We start from the raw sequence: 19,035 nt of genomic DNA on the forward strand, positions 1-19,035 counted from the left end.
GATGGCTTATCTACATCCTGTACTAGGTGTGTTCTAAAGTTGTTGGTTTCCGGAGCACCTGAGTGGTTCATTTGGTTAAGCATCCGACTCTTGATTTCAGCTCAGGGTCGTGAGTTCAAGCCCCACATTGGGCTCAATTCTGGTCATGGAGCCTCCTTAATGAGAAAAAAAAAGAAAGTTGTCACTTTCCTTGTCTTAGAGCAACTCAGTTTCTACTTTGATTTGCATAACTTGATGAGGACTTTGGTTTCATCCTAGAACAAATCTTTGAACTTGAACCACTGTCTCAGCAGAGACATTCTTTCCTTTCTGCAGATAAATTGATGGAAATAAGAAATGGGCATCATATATTTAATTTCAACGTAGGAGCCTTGCTGCCCTGTGAAACACTTCACAGTGAATATTGTCCTGGTTTCAAATACCAAGTACCCTCCTGGAAGGTCTTCGGTTGGCTAAGGGGGCTGTGCCTTCATCCCCTTTGCTGTAGGATACTAATTTTGTTCTGAATACGGTAACTCAGGAGCCCAAGAACACAAGTAGTTCTATTGGAGGCATCCTGTTTAAGCAGCCGGTTACAGTTTCCCTTCTAAGGACTTCTGTTTCCTCACCCTAGTCACAAAGGAATTGTTCAGCAAACTTCTCAGCATCTTTGTACTCTGATGTTGTCTGGCTTGTTGCGGTTTTGTTTTTGTCATTTACAAATTCCCAATGAGACAGAATGAAAAGACAATCGAGGGAGACTGCTGATTGACCGGAAGCGAGTGAGGGAAAGGTGCTGGCTCACTCAGGCAGCCCTGACACGTAGTTGATCCAGCTCAGTGGGAATTCAGTGTTTCTGCCCCATGACTGACAATTCTGACCTTTTGTATCCACGGGCCTTTTTTTACTGATTGTGATCGAAGACAGATAACGTAAGATTTACCATTTTAACCATTTTTAAGTGCACAGACAGTTCAGTAGCGTTGAGTGCATTCACACTGTTGTGCAGCCATCACCACATCTCGCCACAAAACTCGTCATCTGCAAAACTGAAACTGTTTACGTTAAACAAAAACTACCAATACTCTCCTCCCTCCAGCGAGGGCTTTCTTGACCTTAAAACCTATAACTGAACTTAAGTGAACTGACTCACTTTCAAGAATAAAAAAATCAACGTAACAAATGTCATCAAAACAGAGTTTTTGTTTGTGGAATGTACAAGTGCACAAAGCCCCATCACCCGCTACCCCCACCAAGTCCTCATCACAGTCCACCTGCCTTCTCTGTAGACATACAAGGGGAGCTGATGTTGGGTGTCCTGTTTAGGAAAGAAACTAAGTCCCTTAAGAAACAAAAAGCAGGGACGCCTGGGTGGCTCAGGCTAGGCACCTGCCTTTGCTTCAGGTCATGATCTCAGGGTCCTGGGATTGAGCCCCACATCAGGTCCCTGCTCAGTGGGGAATCTGCTGCTTCTTCCTCTGCCCCTCCCCCCTGCTTGTGTTCATGCTCATCCTCGCTTTATCTCAAATAAATAAATAAAATCTTTAAAAAAAAAAAAAGAAGAAGAAACAAAAACTCAGCGTTAGCCTTACTTTGCAGTATGATCAGTGATGTCTTCTGCTAGGACTCTTTCCCACTGGGGACCTCTGTCATTTATTCTGTGAAACAAGCAGATGAAGGGTACTTGGATGAGTCCCCATTAGTCCACAGACTAATGACCAGTTTATATAGCCTATTATAATATCTTTATTTTCCAAATAACAGGCACTAGCATCGAACTCATTCTTTTCTTCTAATACAAACCGGGTTACAAGGAGATAGTAAAAGGGAAAGTACTAGCATGCAAACATTGTATTTTAGAAGATCTGATATTGACCTTCTTCTCTTTGTAAGGTAAAAACACCAGCTGACCTGGATGCCTGGGTGGCTCAGTTGGTTAAGCTTCTGCCTTCGGCTCAGGTCATGATCCCGGGGTCCTGGGATCGAGCCCCACATCAGGCTCCCTGCTCAGTGTGGAGTCTCCCTCTCCCTCTGCCATTCCCCCTGCTTGTGCACTCTCTCTCTCAAATAATTAAGTAAAATCTTGGCGGGGGGACCAGCTGACCATATATTTTCCCAGTTACTTCTAATTCATTGTGATGAATAAAATAAGAATGAAAACACAGGTAGAACTACAGCTTATTGATCTTTCAGACCAACGGATAAAATATCAAAATAACCATAGTTAAAGAGGGAAATTTGGGCTTAAAAAGGTAAACTGTTGGTTCTGAATTTTCAGTCAGTACTTAAATGCAACTCAGATATGAAGTGAGATAAAATAATTTGGTTCTGAGGTTACATATTTCATTTCTGTAGTGCTCACTGAAAGGAGGAAACAATGATTCATGGATGAATCCTCTTGCCAAACAGTTTTCAAATATGGGATTGCTGGTAAGTTTCATTTTCTTATATGTGTAATACAGGCCAGCTTTTACTTTTAGTACAAATGCTAAGACCTTTACCACATAGAGTACAACATTACAGAGTTAGAAACTGGTTGTTGAACAGTGTTTCTGATTTGGATTAAGCAATATTTGTCCTCTATTCTTTTATTCTTAAAGAAACACTCCAATATTTAAAGGTTACGGTTTTTCAATTTGTAGTCCTTGTATCCTTTCTCTTAGGCGATTAGAGGAAGAAAGAGCCAGGCCTTAAAACTTACATAATTTTCCCTGACTACTACTATACCAGTTTTAATGTTACAATTTTGAAAACGGCAGCAACAGCAAAATAACTAGAGGAAGTATTTGTAAGTAATTATATAGGGAATTCTTGTAGGATTTCTCTTTTTTTTTTTTCTTATCCCTTGGGAACATCGTGGGGACACCCCGTCCCTGGTTGCCAAAAGACAAATAGCTTGACTTGGCTGCACATTTCCAGATTTGATGACTTGACGAGTCACAAGAAGAAGTTGTCATCATTTGGCTGACACTCGTGGAATTTGATCCTGAGCCGACTGGAACTTGAGGACAGGGTTTTATTTCTCTAAGCAGCTATTTAGCTATTGCTCTGTGCATAGAATTACTGAAGCTAACTAATTCCGTGTGAAAATTGAATTTAGGAGTATATACACCAACAGCAATCAAATTAGTCGTATTTTAAGTGAGCTTGTCTTCATCCCAGTATAAGGTTCACGTCAAAGAACTTTGAATAGTGCCTGCAGGACACCGCAGCTCTCACGTAAATCATGCCAGTTTTTTCTCTGATCCAGACATTGAATTCAAACCTTTAATCCTCCCTTCCTGTTGCTTCTTTTTCAGAGTCAAACTGAAGAGAATCCAGGCAGCAAAATGGATTTGTCTGTAGGTGTGTATCACTCCATTAATATGAATGGAATATACTGTTGTTAACGATGCCATGTTGGGTCCCTGCTCAGGTTGAGTTGGGATGGGTGCTGTTCAGCAGACGTGAAGGACCATCCTAGGCACTAGGTAGGGGTTGAAAACTCAAACAGCTGCAGGATCCAGGAAAGTCACGTAAAGGAGTGGTGTGTGCCAGGTGTAAGAAAGTGGGAGTTGGAGGCCACTGGGTAGCTGTGGGGGCATGTGTACCATGTAGGGATAAAGGACTCAGCCTCGCTCGGCCCTTACAGTTGTTGCTCTGGAGGGTAAAGGTTCAACTTTGTCAGAGCTTCCAGTTTTCAAGCAAGGCCAGAAATTTAGACATATATTGGCAACTTGATATTTCAATATTGGGAACTACTTCAGATTTTATAAACTGGTGTGTGGCCGAACAAAGTATGTCTGTGGCCCTGTCAGCCTCTGCTCTCAGGTTGCTAGTCCTGTCTGCACTGGGATTGTTGCATTATTGATGAGCTCCCCCCTGCAAGTGGAGCAGGTGCGGTGTCAGCCCTTAGCCTGTAGGGTCGTTCCCATGATGCTGTTGCTTACCTTGAGGAACTTAAAAAGAATCAAACCAAGAAGAAAGGAAAACAATCCTGGGTCATAAGGGAAATACTCTTTGATCTATGATATTTTAAAATCTAAGAATTATGAAAAAGTAAGCTTCCGGGGGCACTGATCATGTTAGTGTATAATAGCAAATTTCCAGAGCTGTGAAGAAAAGGAGTAATCATGGTACCTGGGAAACCATGTTGTTCACTTAATGTGTTCGACTCTAAGTTCTAAATTCAAGGGAACAGCTGTGCCTCTTAGGCCTTTTTATTCCCAATAACCGTTTCACAGCCCCACCCATTTATCTAGCAGTTGCTAAAAGAGCAAGAGACAAATTTTCTCCCTGAGCACATTTGAATTCATGAGCAAGTGATAGTCATCAAACGTATCAATAACCAGTGGAAATACTTTTTTAGTCAGATTTTTACCAGGTTGGCCCTAAGTCTCTCTCTCAGTCTTCTACTGAAAACAAGCTACAACTGGTACGAGTTTTTAAAAAAGGAAAAAAAGGATCCACATGTGCTCCAGGGAGGTCCCCAGCAGTCTGAACCAATGAGATCCCTTGTGGTCTGTACTCAACACCTCAGGGAGGAGAGTGGGGCTAGTACTCCTCGTCATGAGGGAGACATTGGTCCTTAAAATGTTCACTTCTTCTGTTCTCCTTTTCAGGGAGCCTTCCAGATAAAAAATTTGACGTGGACAAGCGAGCGATGAATCTCGGGGATTTTAATGATATAATGAGGAAGGATCGATCTGGGTTCCGTCCACCTAATTCCAAAGACATGGGAACCACAGATAGTGGGCCTTATTTCGAGAAGGTGAGTCAAATCCTTTGTTTAAGGTAATAATTCATGTGAACCACTTTGGTTCCCATTTGTTCTTTTAATAATCAATTCCAGGAGGAAGCATAGAATTACTGAATTAATTAATGAGCCAAACGCAAACATCACCTGCGTTTAAGTGGTGACATAAAAACATTTGATGTCAACAGGTGATTAGGCAGAAGCTAGAACCTTAGTATGTGAATATTGTGACTATTGTGAAGAAGGTCTGAGTTCTTAGAAATTTTATAAAGTTTAGAAGGGGGAAGTGAATGGTCTGACTTTTTACAGTAGGGGAAATGCACACTCGAAACGTAGAAGAAATTTTAGAGACAGAGTTATTCTGAATTCTTTGTTCTGCTGCTATACAATGAGAAATTAAATTTGGGATTCTTGTGCAAATAATCCATATCTCCCAAGGCCTTGCCTTCTAGCTTTGTCAAGATGGCCCAGAACTTTCTCTTGTGTTATTTCTAAGAGAGTTCCTTTGTTCTTTCTCCATTTCCCTAGTGACCTATTTTTAGTTACAATGGTATACTGTCCAAATTCTCAACTACCTGATTTAAAGAAGTCGTTTATACCGATTTGTTTTGATTTTTGCTTTCCTAATGGAGGAAATAATTCTTGATTCAGAATACTGATTTGCCATGGCCCTGGATCTTCCCTAAGCGGTTAAAACCAAAAGTGTTAGATCTGGCACATTTTTGACACTACTCATGTTGCTGTTCGAGGCAGCAGCAGATTAACAAGAAGATTACTCTGGCTTCTATTTCAGCAGCCACATAGAGTAATCAATATTAGATGCATAAAAATAAAGTGTCTGGGAATTTTTATCCTAGTGCAATGGACAGAATGTGTTACCGACTTAGAGGATAAGAAAAAATCCGTATCAGAGATGACAGATGGTGTCTGTTGGGCCAAGTGTGATGACTCTTATCAGATCCAAATTCCATCCTCGTTTATTGCTAATACACTCTAACTCTGTTTGTTCCTAGTGTTTCTCTCTTGTCCCTTCTTGCATTCTGTTGCTTCACTAACCAACACTCATTGTGATTGGCTAACTCCTACTACTTTTCAGCTGACTTTGCCTTTCTCCAATCAAGATGGGTGCCTTGGGGATGAGGCTCCCTGCTCTCCCTTCTCCCCTTCTCCCAGCTACAAGCTGTCTCCCTCTGGTTCCACACTACCCAACGTCAGCCTTGGAGCAATCGGCACAGGGCTCAACCCCCAAAACTTCGCTGCTAGACAAGTAAGGAGGCCTCTCAAATTTACAACTGCTTGGCTGTGGCCTCGCCTTGGCCCTGGTCTGCAGTTCATTGCATCATTTGTCTGTCTTGGGAAATTTGTTGATTACTGAATGCACAGAATGATACTAAGTATAGGCTTTAGATCTATCTCTCAGCCCATAGTACCCATCCCTCCATATTTTCTCAACATGGATTTTATTTTAAATCTGTTTCTTTTGTCTTCTCATTTTTGGTCATAAGTTCACATTTAAGAAGTTAACTAAGTTCTAAGATAAGCTGAGTTCCTAAGAACTAGCTTAGGAAAATGTTACGGAGGCTACATAGGTACCTTATGTCATCTAACTTAGCAACGAATTTGCCGTTCTTAACCTTGGATTGAATGGCAAATGATACTTTTGAAGTCCTTTCAATTTAGTGAAACTTCTAATTAGAAAATGGCAAAACTAGTAAGAGTAAATACTTGTGCATTACAACATCTTAAAATCTAGTGTCTTTAAGTGTAAAATATAGTAATTACCCAGAGAGAGGCAATTTGATAGGAGAGAATGAAGTTTTGGGAAGGCTGGATGTTGCTCAGGTGTGACGGCCCATTTCCTAGGGGCAGGTCTCAGTCCTCCCAGGAGGAGCTGTGAACCAGGAGTGAGACTGGCAGGGCTGGCCCCTGAGGCCCCCTCACCTCCGTAGGCCTGACACAGCGAGGCGGGCCTCTGTCACCCCACTGCAGCTCCAGGGTAGTTCTAGGGGAGAAAACCAGGAATTTGGAGACAATTCCCCTCTGACAGTGACTCCAGTGATGGTATTTTCCTAGCCACAGTTCTGTGACCACTTACCTGTCACTGTGACTCTCACCTCAGGATGTCATGGAAGGACATTTAATTATTAATTGTACTCATTCTGTTTCCACATGCTGACTTTCACATACAAATGAAAGGATGTTATAAAACACCTCTCACACCATAGTCCTCCAGTTGCACACAGGTCTTTCATAGGCTTTCTAATTATTGCTTTAGCACGTTTTATAAAATGGATCATATGATATCCATGTGTTCAGTTGGTTATCTCTGGTTTGGGAGTTATGGGCAATTTCTTGTTTTCTTTTTTTATATTTCATTGTTTTTCTTAATGTTTCCACAGAGGACATAGACATGTATTGCTTATATAAACAAAGAAGAAATAATTATATCAGTGGTTTGGGGCAGCTCTTTTGTTTTGGACTGAGGTGTAGAAAATACAAAATAGTCCTAACAGTCTTGATTAATGATGATTACAAACATGGCTACAGGATTGCACGTTTATCAAGAGCCATTAGTATATAATTTTTAGTATAATAGACCAGCCGAGGTAGCTGGCACTGGACTCTAAGAAACGGTCATTCCTCTTTGGGTTTTTTTAATCCTAAAAATGGAATGCTACAGAGTCCATTGTGAATCTGGTAGATACACGTTTTATCTAAATATGGTCATGGTTCTTTTATACCATTTTCATGCAGATTTAGTATTGTTCATAATTAAAAATTAAAATGTAAGATTTTTATTTTCAAATCACTGATTTCAGTCAGCTTGGTAACTTTGTTTTTAATTTATATGCCTTTCTCAGTTAAACACTATAGTTGAGGCACCTGTCACCAGTAAATACTAGGACTCCAGTCATCATTAAAAGCCTTATATTCAACAGTGAGGCTCTGGAAATAACCAGATAAACTGCCATTAACGTACATATAAGCATTTGATGACCATTTTCCTAATTTCTAAATACAGTCTTAAACAAAACTATGTATGATTGCCACTAAACATAGGACTCTGCAAAATGGCTACTTCTGAGCCAAGAAAATGAGCAGCAGTGCCAAGGTTCCATATTTAAAAAGAGGGAAGGTGTTTTTCAATAGACTCCCGTTGACTCTTCTGTACTATGATCCGTATCAGACGTGTCACAGGGCTTGATACAGCTTTAGAGACACTTGATAAAGCAAACCTGAAACCTCTGGGTGGTGGGCCGGGGTGGTATCTTTCCCCTGGAAATGTGCAAATAGGGCCTGATTTTACAAAAACGAGAAAAGGCAAATTCCTTCTAATATTTCTTACCAAAAGAGAGGTTGGAATTTAAAGCAGTTTTGGACTTTTTAAAACATGGATTCTGGCAAGGACTTCAGCTACCAGAAACCCCACCATGCAAGGACCCAACCATGAATAATTAGCATCTAATAACAAGGTCATTACTTTTATGGTAAAGTGTGAGAATGATCTTAGCAGAATATTCTCAGTGAAACAGATGTTTCCTGTGTTCTTGAGAATGATAAGTAGGTAAGCTACCAACTACCATGATCTTCGAAGAATTAGAGCCAAACCATGTCACCTTAGAGTGTCAGTTTGATTAGTAAGACAGGGGAAGTGGAGATGTTACAGCTTATAGAATTAAAGGTCTTTTCATGTTTAAACAGTCTTTTGAGAGATTTAAAATTCATGGTGGATCTTTGATTTTCTTTTATGAGATATACACAGATTTCGATTGCCTTTTCTACGTTACGTTCATAGCCATTTTTATTTTCAGTGCTTTTAAGTTCATTAATTTCCCGGTAGCAGTCCCTTAATCTATTTTAAATCATTAAGCCATTGAAATATCTTTAGTGTTCTAGAACTTAGTGGTGCTGTTACAAAATTCTTCTTTAAAATTACCTTAATCCCCACTGTGCCAGGGAGAAGATGATGACTTCAGTTCAGAACACACATACTTGGTATAAGCAGTGGTACAGCTGTCTTCATTAAAGATATTCAGTGAGATGTTGTTAAGTAAATGGAATTGGTGGGTCATGATGTTTGCATCCTACAGACTAGGACTTTATTGAGTCCTGGGAATACAAAAGGGAAGTATTAAGATGGTGGTGGAGAGACAGAATGGAAAATTAATATGACTGGCTGATGGGTGCTATCAAAGAGTGTTTAAAGTGTTTTGAGAACGTAGAGGTGGGCTCAGTTAACTTGAATGTGAAATGAGGAAAGTTTGGGGAAGACTTCCTTTATGTGGATGACCTCTGAGCTGGGCCTCAAAGAGGCCAAGTGCAGATGGTGTAGAGGCTTTCCTCAGATGGAGGGAACAGTATCAAGTTCTTTACTGAAGGGCTTTTCTCGGCTTAAAACACGTCAGAACAGAAGACCATCATATAGCCCAGTTTCCTGTAGCTCTTTGATTGGAATAGCTCCAGTGAGTTGGAATGAGAATTCCAACTGGAGATTTCCCTCCAGAAATCAGGAAATTAAGCTTATTTTTAACCAGACTAATGTTCATACATTGGAATGAGAAGTTACAGGTGAGTAATGGTTTTTTGGTGTCCCTGTAATGGTTTTTCACTTTTTCCCTTTTCTTTTTTTTTTCTTTTTTTTCTTTTTTAATCTCACTCTTGATTTAGATTTTCTCATCTAGCAAAGAAGGGATCAAGCAGACCCAAGACAGGAAAGGGTGTTCAGATCTGGAGTAGGGTTCTCATGGAGCTGGGCTACAGTTTGGTGGCACTGATTCTATGACTGAACTAATCCGTTCAGAGGCATTAATGTCCTAGTGTTGTTTGACAGTTGATGTTATTTAGAAGCCTGCATTTATACTCAGGTGCCTTTCAAGATGGAGCTCAGATTATTGATTTGAGAATAAATTTGGTAAACCAATCTTTAAAAAAAAAGAAAAGAAAAGAAAAAAGAGTAGTTGAAATAAACATTATATTGCCTGTACCTTTCAATTACAAAAAAAAAAAATTAGTGCATTTTTTTTTAACATTTGACCGAATTTAACCCTTTTGGTTATAGAGTGCATCTGACTGCAGGGGTGGTGGTGCTATGTGCATGATTTGATTTGAATAATTTTCCCAAGCATTCCAAGACCAGGAACTTTTCAGTTATAAAATTCTGTGATTCCATGGAACACAGGATATGATTCTTCTGAGGGATAGAAAACCAGAACTGTTTCTTTTTGCATTTTCTTTCATTAACAAAAACCCTTACTGTTGCTGTTATGTTTGCAGGGTGGCAATCATGGTTTGTTTGGAAATAGCACAGCACAATCGAGAGGTATGCACACGCCAGTGCAGCCACTAAATTCTTCTCCTAATCTCCGGGCGCAAGTGCCTCCCCAGTTTATTTCCCCCCAGGTAAGCAATTTTATGTTTCCACAATTCAGCAGTAAAGCCTATCCAGGTGGTTACCAGTTGCCAGCTGACAAGTCTGGTGGGCATAAAAGGAATAATAGTTACCTGACTGTCTAAAATGTAAAAAATCCAGATCAAGATTGATTGATTGATTGATAAGATTTTACTTATTTATGTGAGAAGAGAGAGAGCACAAGCAGGGGGAGGGGCAGGAGGAGAAGCAGACTCCCCGCTGAGCAGGGAGCCCGCCCTTGAGCCTCCATCCCAGGACCCTGAGATCATGACCTGAGCTCAAGTCAGATACTTAGCTGACTGAGCCACCCAGGTGCCCCCAGATCAAGATTTTCAGAACAAAATGTTACACTCATTTCTTTATTGTATCAACATACAGTTTTTGCATGAAAAGCATTATGATTATATTCCTTTTAGATGTCTCTATATTTTTCTAATACTGCACTGATTGTTTTAATTGCATGTAAATGAAACTACTTTATAAATCCTGGTGTGTCAACATTCTGAAGTTGGTTGCCCTTGAGGATTCACGGGCAGATAAACAGGAGAATAACCAGGTTCTGGGTTACTCTGAGAAGTTTTGAAGAGATGGGTGCTGAAATACTGACTAGGTGCTCTGGGAGGGGGGTTTAGAACAAATGAAGTGGCAGGGGCTTACTCTTGGAGCAGCTCTGTGTTGTGGGGTATAGTCTTTTGGGAAATCTTTTGGGTCCATTTCTTAGTAGGAGATGTGTAGTGAGTTGTTTGCAAGGTACAGGGAAGAGATTTGTGCCACAAACTGTCCCTCATACCTCTTTGTGAGAAAATGGGTCTGAGGAGCAGTAGAAAAGCTGATGAGCCCGTGTAAGGATTCAGTGTGTGACTTAATCTCCTTAGAATGTTACTTCAGTGAACTAAGATAAAGAGCTATGAGTCTGTCCTATCCTATAAAAAGGGGTGGGACACCTGTTAGGGACAACCAGTAGGTTGTAAAGATTTTGTTGCTGTTTTGTTTTTTGAAATATCTTGTAAGACATGGGCTTAAAATATTCATTTGAAACCATATCCTATAGATTTCAAATTCTGTGTTTGACACTGAGTCTGTAACTATCTTAGTAGGGGAGGAAATGTTCATCGCCCTGCCCTCTCGTCTCCATGGTTCTGCACCGGGGGTCTGGGAGTCCTCTTGTTGTCTCTCCTTCCTTGCCCCTCTCTCTAAGTTCCAGTCATCCTCCAGGCCCCAGGTAGCAGTCTGTCCTCTAGACAGAGCTGCTCCCAACTCCTCCAGCACGCCTGGTGTCAGGCCACGGTTCTGTGGTTATCAAACGTCTGCAGTGTGCCTGGTGGGGTTGTTGTCCTTGCCAACACCAAGGAACTGCCCATCTCCTATCATACCCTCCTGGAGTTGGTGGGGATGATGGCAGAACAGTCAGCAAATAGGCAGCGTGATAAATGTTACATAGGAATGTTTAACACAGTTTAGGAACTAGGCAAGGCCTCGCACTAGGAGTGACATTTAAGCTGGGTCTTGAAGAATGAGTCAGAGTTTGCTGAGTGCAGCCGGGTTAAAGGTGCCTTCTAAGCAGCACGAGCCGCTTGGACAAGGAGCAGTAATATCTGGAAGAACGTGGTATGTTTGGGAAAATGCAGTTGATTTAAATAATTAGTTTGAGCTTGTTGAAGCATATAGATGTTGTCTAGAGTGGAATAGGAAAAAACCAGTGAGGAAGTTTGGCACCAGTTTTGGAAGAGCTTTGTTTGCCTTGCGAAGGAATTTGGACTTTGTCCCTTGTAACCGTTATCTGGGTTGCTACTTAAAAATACGGTTCCCGGGTCTCCCTCAGTCTACTGAGACAGAATTTTGGGAGTTAGGGCCTAGTCACCCCCTGGTGATTTTTATGTGCACCCTAAAGTTTAGCTGCTGCCGCCATAGATAATGTAGTATTGGGCAAGATTTTTCAGCTGAGTGGTAATGCAGGAAAACTTATGTTTTAGAAAAATGACATTGACAGATGTAGAGGACGTGTTTGAATGACACACTTACTAGAGCAAAGGAGTCCAGGTAAGGCGGTGGCAGTGAGAATTCAGACATGTGAAGGTCCCAGATGACGTTTGTGTTGTGGAATACCCTGGTCTGTTTTCCAGTCTCTTCTTACTTGGCGTATCAGCAGCATCTGACGTAGTTGATCACCCCCTCCCTTCTGAAGCTTCATTCATTTGGCTTTGGACACCTTGTATAGTGGTTCTCCATCTGCCTTGCCTTGTCCATCTCCTTTGCAAGCTCCTCCTTATCTCCCCAACATTAAACCTCAGAGAGCCTTAGTCTGAGTCCTCTACCCTCTTCTCACCATCTCCAGTCACTGCTGGGTGATGTCACCCAATCAGTGTCTCTAAATACTGACAGTTCCAAGAGTGTGTTTTCAGTCCAGATCTCTCTTCTCAATTCCACAGACTTCTGGGCATCTCTGTGAGGATGCCTTACAGGGACTTCAAGTCAACATGTCCAAAACAGAACTTGTGATTTCATCCCATACTATTCTTCGAAAACATCCTCTCCCTCCAAGTAAATGGCACTTCCATCCTGCAGGCCCTCAGGCCACAGACCTCAGAGCTAGTGGGGAGTCCTGTCAGCTCACATTCAGTCCATCAACAAATCCCCCTTCGGAACCCCGTCCCAGATCTATTTCCTGTCACCTCCAATAACGTGACTTGTGGCAGGCGACCACTGTTTCCCTCCCAGAAGTACCCTCCTGACTGGTCCCTGCCTGCTTTCTTCAGCACCTGCCTGCCTCCAGTGCCTTCTCCACCCAGCGTTCTGACGATCCTCATGGTCCAGGGTGGCCCTCAGCCACCTGAGCATTTGAAATGTGACCAGTGGGGTGGAAGAACTGAAATTTTAATGTTAATTGACTTAAGTTGCCACACCTTGTTGGTGGCTGCTGAACAGATACTGTAGATGGGAAGCTCTTCTAGCATCACAGAAAGTTAAGGGTAAATCATGTTACCACTTTATCCTCTCAGGGCTCCCTCTCTCACTGAGAATACAGAGCCAGCTCTTTACTGTGGGCTTTGATGCTCTTGGTGACCTCCCCACCCCAGACACCTGCCACTCTCCCTCCTGGCCTCTCCAGTCAGCTTGCCCTAGGGCACCAAGCGTGTTCTGGAAGGCTCTTCTTTCAGACTGCCACAGGGCTCCATCTGTACTTCCTTCAGATCTCTGCTGCTGTGGCCCCTTCTCAGAGAGGCTCTCCCAGGCCGGGCTGCATACAGTACAGCAGCAACACCACCATCGCTGCCCCCCACCCCCGGCGTGTCCTAAGCTTCACAGTGGCCAAGGCTGTGTCTGCTTCATTCAGTGCTGCCTCCTGAACATCTACAACTGTGCAGGGCACGTATTTAGAGTAAATACATGTCGAGTCATGTGAAGATGCATTTCAGAATGATTTAGAAAGTGGAATTGTTAGGAAAAGCACAGTTAACTTAGTCTAAGAGACGTAGGGGCTGCCAGTCTCCTTATGACCAAAGTATCTGCTCTGTGTGGAAAAGAGAAGTATTTGTGTTCCACATTTCTGAGATTTGTATTTAGCAAAACGTGGTTAACGTTTATTTGATGCATAATGGGGGCAGAATATTAAACAATGGAAACTTCAGTTTTTTTCTTCACATTTCTATATTTTAAAAAACGAAGTTGGGTAGCTCCATTTTTTTTTTTTTAAAGTAAAGGCAATGTAATAACCACACTGAAAGTTTGGATAATGGGGAAAAAATTCTTCCAGGAAACCTGATTCAGATGCAATGACAGGGATTATTTTTACAAAATCCCCTATTCAGACCGTTCATGTACAGGCATGCTTTTCACATAATGACATTCGTGGTCACTATATCCTGCTGTTTCTGTTAACTTTGGGTCATACCTATATTTAGTCTTTCTGTTGATCATCCTTAATGAAGAAGGCATAATGTTCCATCAGGTAGATTTACTTTGATTTCCTGAAACATTCTCTTCCCCATTATTGGATATTAAATTGTTTCTAATTTTCCACTGTTATAAATAATGCAATAGAGAAACTATTATCCATAGATCTCTTTTTTAAAATATTTATTTATTTGAAGAGAGAGAGAGAGCATACATACGAGCAGGGGGGAGGGACCGAGGGAGAGGGAGAAGCAGACTCTCTGCTGGTCAGGGAGCCTGAGTTGGGGCTCGATCCCAGAACTCTAAGATCATGACCTGAGCTGAAGGCAGACACTTAACCAACTGAACCACCCAGGCTCCCCATCCATAGATTTTATGTGCAGTCTTAGACATCGATCTGTGCCCACGTTATTTCCAAACTTAGTTGCCCAGAATGAAATTTATGGGTCAAATGACATGAACACTTAAATTTTTTGGTAAGTAATATCAAATTTTATATCCATTTTAACTGCCTTATAAGGGCAGTCAGTATTTAATGTGAACATAGGAAGAAGACATTGAAACTCATCTTTAAGATTTGCTACAGATGTTCCTGGTCATGGGTTTCTACCTTGCCTTTTTCCTCCTGTTACTCAAATATTCAGGAAGTAACATATTCTACCAGGCTTTTGACTTGCTTTAAATTGCTGTCATTTTGCACCTGCAGTGCTTCGTTAAATGCCATATTGACTCCAAGTAGATCTTCCCTTTCTCCAGCCCAGCTGGAGATTGAAGGGCTTTTAAGACAGAATAATTAACTCCCTGCTACGGGAATGTGCAAACCTGCACTTTAATTACTCTGCAACCCAGGCATGAATAGCCATTTGCCAGGAGCCTCATGGTGCTTCTCTCTGGTCCTTTTGTATTCATTGGTGAAGGACAGTGAGTGTGTAGTCTGGGCAAGTGAAACGTTGGGCAAGGCTAGACAGGAAGTCCTTGAAGGTAACCTTTTTAGTCTTTATGACTATCAGTTTATGGCACATACGAGATGCTGGCATTCAAATTAAATTTAAAGAATAAAACACCTTGTGTTAGCATTTCTTTATAGTCTTTCCATATCTGTCTATCTTTAAACAGTATAGTTTGATTTTGGCTTTTTTTGAACTTTACAAAAATGTGCAGTATATAGCCTTCTCTGACTTTTTTCACTTGATAGTGTTTTTAAGATTTCCCCGTGTTGATTTGGGCAGTTGTGGTTCATACAGTACTCTGTTACATGAGTATACATCGGTTACTTATCTCTTCCACTACCAGTAGACATTTGGGTAGTTTCCAGATTGCTGCTATTATGAGCAGTGCTGCTATGAATAATATTCCTTTATTTGTCACCCAGGATGAATTTGTTTCCTAGGGTACTGCTGGATCATACGCATGTTTTACTTTGAATGGTGGTTTCTTTAGGTAATTTCAAGGGATAGGAATATTGGAGGTGGGTGGGACGCATGGGCTCTTGGCAAAGAATGGCATACATTCTCAAGACTGAAGAGAAATGGGTTGATCAAGAGACTAGCCAATTTGTTCAGTAGAGCTTTTAAAACTGAGCAGAGAAGTGGGAAGAAAGGAAGGCTCAGACAATGGCTATTTATTTTGGAGGCCAGCAGGTTGGAAAACAAAATAAGCAGAGTAGATTTCCCATGAATCATAGAGTCCTTTCCCTTTGGAAAGGAAATAAGAAACAATGCTGATGGCCTAGGAGCAGCACTGTCTCATAGAAATATAGCACAAACCATGTAATATAAAGTTTTTGGTAGCCATGTTTAAAAAGACAAATAGGTATAATTCATTTAATAATATATACATTCTTTAACCCAGTATATCTAAATTATCATTTCAACCTGTAATCAATGCTTAAAGATTATTGAAATTTTTACTTTTTTTTTTTTTTTAATGCCAAGTCTCTCATGCTGGCCATAAAACTGGTACAGAGGCACAATGCACAGGAGTGGTGTGTTCACTCTGAGTTCACATCTGCTAGGCCTCCAACTGTCAAAATAGAAAATCAAACAAGTGTTGTCTTTGGTTGGCAACCTTCAGCATCTCTTAGAGAGTAGAGAGGAAACAGCTGGGAGAACTGTTACTTTAATCCAAAATACTTCCCAAAATGACAGCATTGATAGGTTAAGTGAAAGTGGCTGAGATCTTAGAAGAAAATGAGTTGGTGAGCCCTGGACAGGAAACTTGAACTTAGATGTTTCTAGACTAGAAAGTATAAAAGGAAAGGTAGGCAGGTATTCTTGAGAATGTGGCAGAGATGGTGACTCAGAAGCATTAATTTAACTTTAACTGTTATGCTAAAGAAAGATACAGTGGGTAGACCCAGCAGGTCTTCTGATGAAAGCTTTCTGATGACTCAGATTTTAAAGGGGTATTTTCAAAAGTTGGAAAGTAAAGGTAGCAAGCAGGGATGAATATGTGTAAGAGTTGTGTTGGGGGATTGCAACATAAAATAAACAGACTTGCAAAACAACAGGCAGCTTGAAAGAGCCTTCAGAGTTTGGTTTGGTACAGTTCTGGTGACTGGGAAAAGAATTATTGCTTTGGACTACTTGTATTTGTATTAAATGATTAAATGGAAATTAAGTTAAATTAAGTGAAAATAAAATTTTTACTGCTTTTGTCTTCTCCATTAAGAACAAAGATGTTCAACCAAACAGTTAAGACAAATTAAATCCTACAACAGAGAAACAATTTGTGAAAAGAGTTGCCAAGCCCTTCTGTGATCTTTGAGGAAGTCTGGGGATCTTCAAGGGGAGTTTAATAATGACAACTCCTCTTTCTTGCACAAATCCTGAATTTTTAAGACAAGATGAAGGCATGTGGGGTCAGAATATCCCCTTTACTACTGAGAAAGCTGATCTTGGAGAATGTGAGCTTCCTAATACTGAATTACACACTTAGCCAGCAGTAACTGGAATGATGCAACCCTCCCTATAGGTTTGCTGCCAGAAAGAAAGGGCAGGAGGCCCAGAGTGCTATGAGCAAGGTGGGCACCCCTTCCTGACAAGGAAGTGAGGAGAATAGGGAAGTTTTTAAAATAGTTTTTGAAACAATAAGGGAAGTGGCTTAGACAGATGAACTTGGTGCCAATTCTAGGCAAGATTCTAGACTAGATATCAGAATTACGGCTTTGTGAGCACCTGTGATAGGAAATCAAGAATCATAAATTTGCTAACAAGTCTTAACTGATTTTTTTTATTAATTAGTTTAAAAATCTTGGATTATAAGAATGATACAGTTGTTGTCAAAAATCTCTTATTTTGACAAGCCATTTGACAAGCTCTCTCTTTGTTTTAGACAAGATGTATAAATATAAGTTAAATGCTAAAACAGTTGTGTGGATTAGTAAATGATTGACTATTCCCAGCCCAATCACTTTTGGTTGGAAGGAAGTTTTTACTGACATGCTACTAGATTATCCTTGGCTCTGTCAAGTTCAAGATTCCCATCAATGAGTGGATAGGGAAACAAACTGGGAATAAGTGGAATAATAGGTTAGAAAAGAATTTGGTGGAGTGACTGTTAGTAAGTTAAAATATAATATTCATGGGGTACCTGGCTGGCTTATTTGGTGAAGTATGCAACTCTTGATCTCAGGGTTATGAGTTCTAGCCCCACACTGGGTGTAGAAATTACTTTTTAAAAAAATTAAATCTGAGGCTTCTGGATGGGTCAGTCATTTAAGCATCCAACTCTTGATTTCAGCTCAGGTCATGATCTCAGGGTCCTGAGATTGAGCCCCAAGTCACAGGGGCTAGGAACCTGCCTAAGATTCTCTCTCTCTGGGACACCTGCATGGCTCATTCAGTTAAGCATCTGCCGTCGGCTCAGGTCATGATCTCAGAGTCCTGGGATCAGGTCCCACATCGGGCTCCTTGCTCAACCGGGAGCCTGCTTCTCCCTCTGCCTCCCGCTCCCCCTGCTTGTGCTCTTTCTCTGTCTCTCTTTCTTTCTGTTGATATCTGACAAATAAATTAATAAAATCTTCTAAAAAAAATTCTCTACCTCTCCCCCTCCCCCTTGTGCTCACTTGCTCTCTCAAAAAAATTAAATCTTTTTAAAAATTAAATCTTAATAAAATATATTCATTCATTTGATAGCTATTTATCAAGCATCTACTATGTGCCAGGCACATAAAGGTAAGATCCTAAGATCAAAATATAAATTAATACAGTCCAACTCAGCTGCTTAAATACTACATAGGAGAGCAAAACCTATTTTAAAATATTGTAGATTTTAATTGACAGTAAGCTTAGTGTGTGAGTTGGGAGTTAGGCATTGTTAATAGAAGTCTGGCTTTTAACAGAATGGTTAGTGATGGCCTGGTCTACTTGGTACTTGATTGTTCTAGAAAATGGCTTTCTGTTCTGGGCTCTGCATTGAGAAATTGGATGAAACACGCATGAAAGAACTGATCATCTTTAGTCTGAAGATGAGACACAAAGAACTGTAATTGTCTCTAGACATTTGAAGAGCCATCCCTGTGGAATAATACGAGCATTTATTGAAGTGCGTTTCTAAGCCTTGGATGTGGATTAACTCATAACATCCTCAGTCACTAAAGTTAATGTTATTATTCTAGTTTTGGAGATAAGGAAAAGGAGGCTTAGGAGGGCTAAGTAAGTCGTTTGCCCCAAGTCACACACCTTAGAAATGGCAGCCCATGCAGTCTCCCTCCAGGACTAAACACTTGACCAGTGTGTGACTTGCCACACATGGAGGATGAAGTTTGTTCTCTGTGGTATCAGCAGATTCAGTGGGTTCAGAGAATAAAAATGCTGGGAAACTCATTTCAGCTTAGTGAAAACATCTTAGACCAGCAGTCCAAAGGTGGGAGGGAGTCTTTTCCCTGTCTCTTCTACAGCCTAGCCTAGCTCACTCCTGAAAACCATGGAGCCGGAACAGGTTGAGTCATTTGACCTTTTAGGCTCCTTTGCTCTGCCTCTGCAACTCCGAGTGTTTGGTATGAGAAGTCATGAAT

At 40.9% G+C, this 19,035-nt stretch overlaps 1 protein-coding gene across 7 annotated transcripts in view; it reads left to right on the forward strand.

The window, feature by feature from the left end:
- The window catches only part of TNRC6B (trinucleotide repeat containing adaptor 6B), a 73,533-nt gene that overhangs the window by 22,417 nt on the left and 32,081 nt on the right, over positions 1-19,035 (forward strand). For 6 of the 7 annotated variants that reach the window (XM_034644325.1, XM_034644321.1, XM_034644322.1 and 3 more), the window contains 4 exons: positions 2,335-2,409; positions 3,279-3,324; positions 4,581-4,729; positions 9,989-10,114. In XM_034644325.1, coding sequence (XP_034500216.1) covers positions 2,335-2,409; positions 3,279-3,324; positions 4,581-4,729; positions 9,989-10,114 — 396 coding nt within the window. Of the gene's footprint in view, positions 1-2,334; positions 2,410-3,278; positions 3,325-4,580; positions 4,730-5,810; positions 5,982-9,988; positions 10,115-19,035 lie in introns of all 7 variants that reach the window. The other variant, XM_034644327.1, reaches the window with a different exon arrangement.

This window comes from Ailuropoda melanoleuca, chromosome 15 (genome assembly GCF_002007445.2).
Source record: "Ailuropoda melanoleuca isolate Jingjing chromosome 15, ASM200744v2, whole genome shotgun sequence".
Lineage (NCBI taxonomy): Eukaryota > Metazoa > Chordata > Mammalia > Carnivora > Ursidae > Ailuropoda > Ailuropoda melanoleuca.